The sequence below is a fragment of the Musca domestica genome, unplaced genomic scaffold (genome assembly GCF_030504385.1).
Source record: "Musca domestica strain aabys unplaced genomic scaffold, Musca_domestica.polishedcontigs.V.1.1 19, whole genome shotgun sequence".
Taxonomy (NCBI): domain Eukaryota; kingdom Metazoa; phylum Arthropoda; class Insecta; order Diptera; family Muscidae; genus Musca; species Musca domestica.
In genome coordinates, this window is record NW_026712245.1 from 6281914 (window position 1) to 6287150 (window position 5237).

General features: G+C 40.6%; 1 protein-coding gene across 1 annotated transcript; it reads left to right on the forward strand.

Moving 5' to 3' along the window:
* The first annotated feature begins 1587 nt into the window (after positions 1-1587).
* Positions 1588-2633, forward strand: LOC109613894 (brachyurin). Its single transcript, XM_020039057.2, has 2 exons — positions 1588-1976; positions 2042-2633. Exons 1-2 carry the CDS (start codon positions 1588-1590, stop codon positions 2631-2633), a joined length of 981 nt encoding a protein of 326 aa, XP_019894616.2.
* Positions 2634-5237: the final 2604 nt, after the last annotated feature.

A 5237-nucleotide genomic window follows, 5' to 3' on the forward strand; every position in this document is an offset into this window, starting at 1 on the left:
TGGATAATTTTATCCATAAACGTAGATAATTTTATCCATAAACGTGGATAATTTTATCCATAAACGTAGATAATTTTATCCATAAACGTGGGTAATTTTATCCAAAAAAACGTGGGTAATTTTATCCAGAAAACGTGGGTAATTGTATCCATAAACGTGGATAATTTTATCCATAAACGTGGATAAATTTTTTCCATAAACGTGGATAGTTTTATCCTTAAACGTGGATAATTTTTTTCCATAAACGTGGAGTTTTATCCATAAACGTGGATAATTTTATCCATAAACGTGGATAATTTTATCCATAAACATGGATAATTTTATCCATAAACGTTGATAATTTTATCCATAAACGTCGTGGAGGTACCACCACAGTTTACGATGGGTGATGTTGCAATTCTCATCCGAAACGCAAACGGGCTCTCTGTATACGCCGGAAGTTGAGTGCCTGATTAAAATTCTCAGACTGTCGCTAGCCACCCACATCGTTCGCGAAGCTTGGAACATGAGCCGGACGGTCCCGCTACTAAAACCAAGCAAGGATGCCAGCAATGGCGAATCAGGCAATGCCAATTTGGCTTTTGTCACCAGTAGCAAAGACTCTTGAGGCCTTACTCCTCCCAGCAACAGCCGAGGCGGTACCATGGAACAATAGTGGTGGCCCCCGACTTATCAAAGGCATTTGATACTGTCGGCACTTCGGCACTGTTTAACCTCTGCCTTTTCGGAATTTCTCAACCTCTAGACGGCATAGAGGTCGTTACGTTTACGGATGTTTGTACGATCATAGTGTACCGGGCCCCGGTGTTGATGACGTATGTGTAAGGTTGAACACCTGTCTCGCGGAGCTTACCACCACTCCAAGCGAAGAATATGAAAATATTTACCACTATATAAACGGCCACACTCTTTACCACATGGTCTGCGGAGATGAGAACAGAGCTTAATGTGCAGGTCAAGGGAAATTGAATTCTGTACACAAACAACCCCAAATTCTAGGGATCACATTCCAAAGCTTGTTCAAGTCGTACATGCAAGCCACAGCTATCTGTGGCAAAATGAAATGTAGGAACAAGGTTCTCAAGGCACTATCTGGCAGCACTTGAGGTGTGGACAAGGAGACCTTAGCTGTCCAGAAAAACCAAGGTAGTTGTGGCTCAACCACGTTCAGCATTCCGAATTGATGAAGACTGCACAATACGCTTTACCTTTTTATTAGCTGTGTCAAACCTACTCCGCTCAGCACAGATGTTCTTTGTTAACAGACCTGTTACAACAATAACAACAACGTGGATAGCTTTCCATCCATGGATAATTTTATTTAACGAAATCAATTTGCCCAAATTTTTGTGCGTCAATCTAGGGTTATCTGTATATTTTGTAACAAGTCAATCTTAGAGCTTATCTGGGATGTAGTTCCTTGATAAATATACGTATGTATGGTGGTGTGTGGTGACCACATAGAAAATTATGCGGTGAATCCGCAAGTACGGAGGTTGTTAAGTAGCAAAACAAAAATAATTAACAATTTTTCTATAAAATACTCCGGAACATCGGAGGCACAATGTTTAGTATTGTTCTTAAAACATGAATTGGTGCTGGTCTGTTATTCTCCTCTCGGTTACGGCGATACAAGGCAGGCGTTATGCAACGAATCAATTGCAGGGAAGAATATATGGACAGCAACAGCAATTGCATCGTCGCCATGGTCATGGTGAGGATTTTTTCGACACCGACAATTGGAATTGGCAATGGCACGAAGAGGATTATCTGGTCACAAATTGGCAGAGAAAATGTTCCAAATATCAACTGGGCAATTCGGTAAAGAGTTTCATTGCCAATGGTGTGGCAGCGGATATGGATAAATTTCCCTATCTGGTGGGTTTGTTGTTGTTCGACTCGCCAAGGATTTTTCAGTGTGGCGGCTCTTTGATATCGACGAAATTTATTCTTACTGCGGGTCATTGTTTGCTGAGGTAAGGGAAATAAATTTTACATATTTTTAAATTTATAAAAAAATTTGGTTTTTTTTTTTTAAAAGAGCTTCCGAGGGACGTGTCTATGTGGGTTCTTATGTCTATGCCAATGCTGCCTCCGCCGAAGCGGTCTACAATGTGACACGCAGTAATTTCATTATCAACGAACGCTATGATGGCCGCCATGGCTTTTTGGATGACATTGCTTTGATAAAATTAAAGGATCCGGTGGCACTGTCGCCCCGCGTAAAAGTAATACCCTTGGCTAGAAATTTCTTCAGCGAAGAGTTTTTACAAAATGAATTGGTGACGGCTGCTGGCTGGGGTCGTACCTCGGATAACAGCACTTCCTTCAATACGAAACTGTACTATGTGGTGACACCTGTTTTGAGTTATGACAAATGTATGTGCTACTATTTGCCGGGATTGGTCAATCGTCGCAAACATTTGTGTGCCGATGGCACGGGAGGACGTGGCGGCTGTGATGGTGATTCTGGAGGACCGTTGGTCTACAAATTTAGAGGAATGGATTATTTGGTTGGTGTCACTTCGTTTGGCAGTGCTGGGGGCTGTGAAATCGGCCATCCCACCGTGTATACCAAGGTGACCAATTATTTGGCTTGGATATACAAGAAGACGGGGATACGAGCTCCATAGTTGGGAGTTTATGAAATATATTTTTAAACAAAATATTGAAGGTGTTGTTTTAATTTTTGGATTTAAAATATTATTCTTCAAATGAGCCATCTTCTCATAAAAAGAGGACCGTCTTTTAATGAATGATTGATATTGTTTTTCCAGAAGCTACACATGTATGGTTTGATTTCTGCTAATCAGGTTCTAACTCCAGTTCCAATAATTCGCCTACCTTTACGGGCTGTAAGCAAAGATCTTTTGGAGTGAGACAGGGCAATTAAAGCCGAGCAGGCATTTCGCACATCTTTATCCATTCGTGCTGATCATGAACTGAGACAACTGCCCTGGTTTTTCTATGTAGCCAACGTTTTTTAGCTGCAAGAACGACAATCATACTGTACTTGTTGTTGTAGCAGTAATATATATTGGGGTTATATGCACTGCTAATCTGGTTCTGCTTCAATGTTTAGGAAGTCCGCTACTCTTATGGGTTGTAGCCAAAGATCCTCCGGAGTGGGTTGGGTATGTTTGATAAGGTAACAAAAGAGGTATCACGTGCCGGGCAGACGATCCGCACCTTTTCATCAATTCACGCCCAGTTCGAATTGATACGGCTACACCATCCTTAACGTAATCGCGCCAAAACTACCCTCGCCGACGTTCTTCAGTTGAAATGTAGTTGGACACTGAGGACGGCTGTACTGTAATTGTTGATAGAATCTGTAACCGCATCATTATGAATGCCACTCAGACCTGCCTGATAGGCTTCTTGCTCTAGAGGCTCTCTCTTATAGCGTTGGACCTCACTCTCTAGATCATGCATGTCCTCTGTAACCGAATCTTTATGAATGCAACTCAACCTGCCTGATATGCTTTTTGCTCTCTCTTTTAGCGTTGGACCTCCCTCTCTAATCAGCAAAATTTTGGCATTGTGTTGCATTCGTATTCGCAGACCACACTGCAGTCGCAAAGCTGACCACATAATGACTTGTCGTTTTAAAAGAGGTTACCCGAGTGGTGTCGGTTAGCGTCTTGATGAACTTGTTCTTGCGGCTCGGCTCGGACGACTTGAACGTCCTGTCGAATGTGACCCTTAGGATCTTAGTGTAGTTCGTGATCGGAATTTTATTTCCCTGCATTCATTTAGTTGTGTTCTCACCTCCGCAGATCATTTGGCAATGAGGGTGACGTTGATTTAGTGACGGAAATTTTCATATTCCTCGCGTGAACGTAGACGCCAAGCTCTGCGATGTAGGTTAGGTTAGAGTTACAAACGAGATTTTAATTACCTCACTCGGAGACCTTTCGGTCCACGGTGATCATCCAGCGTTAAAAAAAAGAAAGGAAGAGTTAAGAAGGATTGAGGGTGATAACTCCGGCGCCAAAGCCAGTAAAGCCTTTTTGAGAGATTATAGACCGTAACATCAGAAAAAATGTAATGCCGAATATTATCGCGAAAATATTCTGGAGGGTGTATTTAGACCTTGGGCACGCAAACATTTTGGCCGCAGACCTTGGACATTCCAACAGGACTCAGCAGCATCGCACTCAGCACGCGCCACTGAAGAATGGCCACCAAAATCTCCGGATACCAATCCGTTGGACTATTGTGCCCGGAGTATTTTGGAAAGCAAGGTTGGCACTAAAAAATACCAAAGTGTCGATCAACGATCAACACAAATATATTGAAGTTCTCCTTCTCATTGAAAGGGTCTTTTCATCTACAATAAGACCGCGTGTTTTTCTCAAGGAATACGAGTAGGTCACACAGAAAGCCAAAAAGTCAGCTTCCTATAGAAGACCAGTAGACCCTCCTACAAAAGACTATTGTGTCTTTTCATATTCCCCTTAATGGAGGATAGGTCTTCTATTCATTGAAAGCCAGAAAGCCAAGCCATGGAAGACTAGCATGTTTTCTTATAGAATCCAAACGGGTTTTACCCGTAGAAGACTATTGGACCTTTTCATATATAGGAGACTAATGGATCGTTTTATAATGAAGGACTGATAAATTGTTTTGTAGAGGACCAATTGGGACTCCTTAGAGAAATCCAATAGCTTCTCTTCAAAGAGAATACAATGAGTTCTTCCCATGGAATAAAGGCCTTCTTTTAATCGAGCACCGAGGGTTTCTTTATCATACTGCCTCATTTCTCAGCCCCACTGAGACCCCATTCGCCTTTAGACCCACCAAATAAATTAGAACCAAAGAATTTTTTTATAATACTTTTATTGATTTTTTTTTAAATTTTTATAATTTTTTTTAAAAAAAGAATTTCGAGTGAATTAAAATTTATTATTCGTTTCGAAGAAAGATAGATAGCACAGAGCTGGTGGCAGTTGTCGAAAGCAAAAGGATTGAATTCAAAATACATATGCGTGTATGTATGTATATAACTAGTTTGAGAGAGGGGATCTCCCTTAGAGAGAGACTTGGTGTTGTTGGTATGCAATAAAAAAAGAGTAGTGTTGTGTTTTTTTGTTGTTTTTTTTATATGTTTCTTTCTTTTCTTGGTTTTTTGTTTTTCTTTTTAATAAATTCTAAAGTCTATTTTGTTTTGTTTATAAAATAAAAAAAAAATTAAAACAAAAAAAAATTAAAATTAAAAAAAATGCGCTCTCCTG

What these genes read in the sequence shown, in the direction of transcription:
- LOC109613894 (XM_020039057.2), top strand. Translation starts at nt 1,588, where the DNA reads ATGAATTGGTGCTGGTCTGTTATTCTCCTCTCGGTTACGGCGATACAA. An exon ending in GCGGGTCATTGTTTGCTGAG is followed by an intron (nt 1,977 to 2,041) that starts GTAAGGGAAATA and finishes TTTTTTTAAAAG; the next exon opens with AGCTTCCGAGGGACGTGTCT.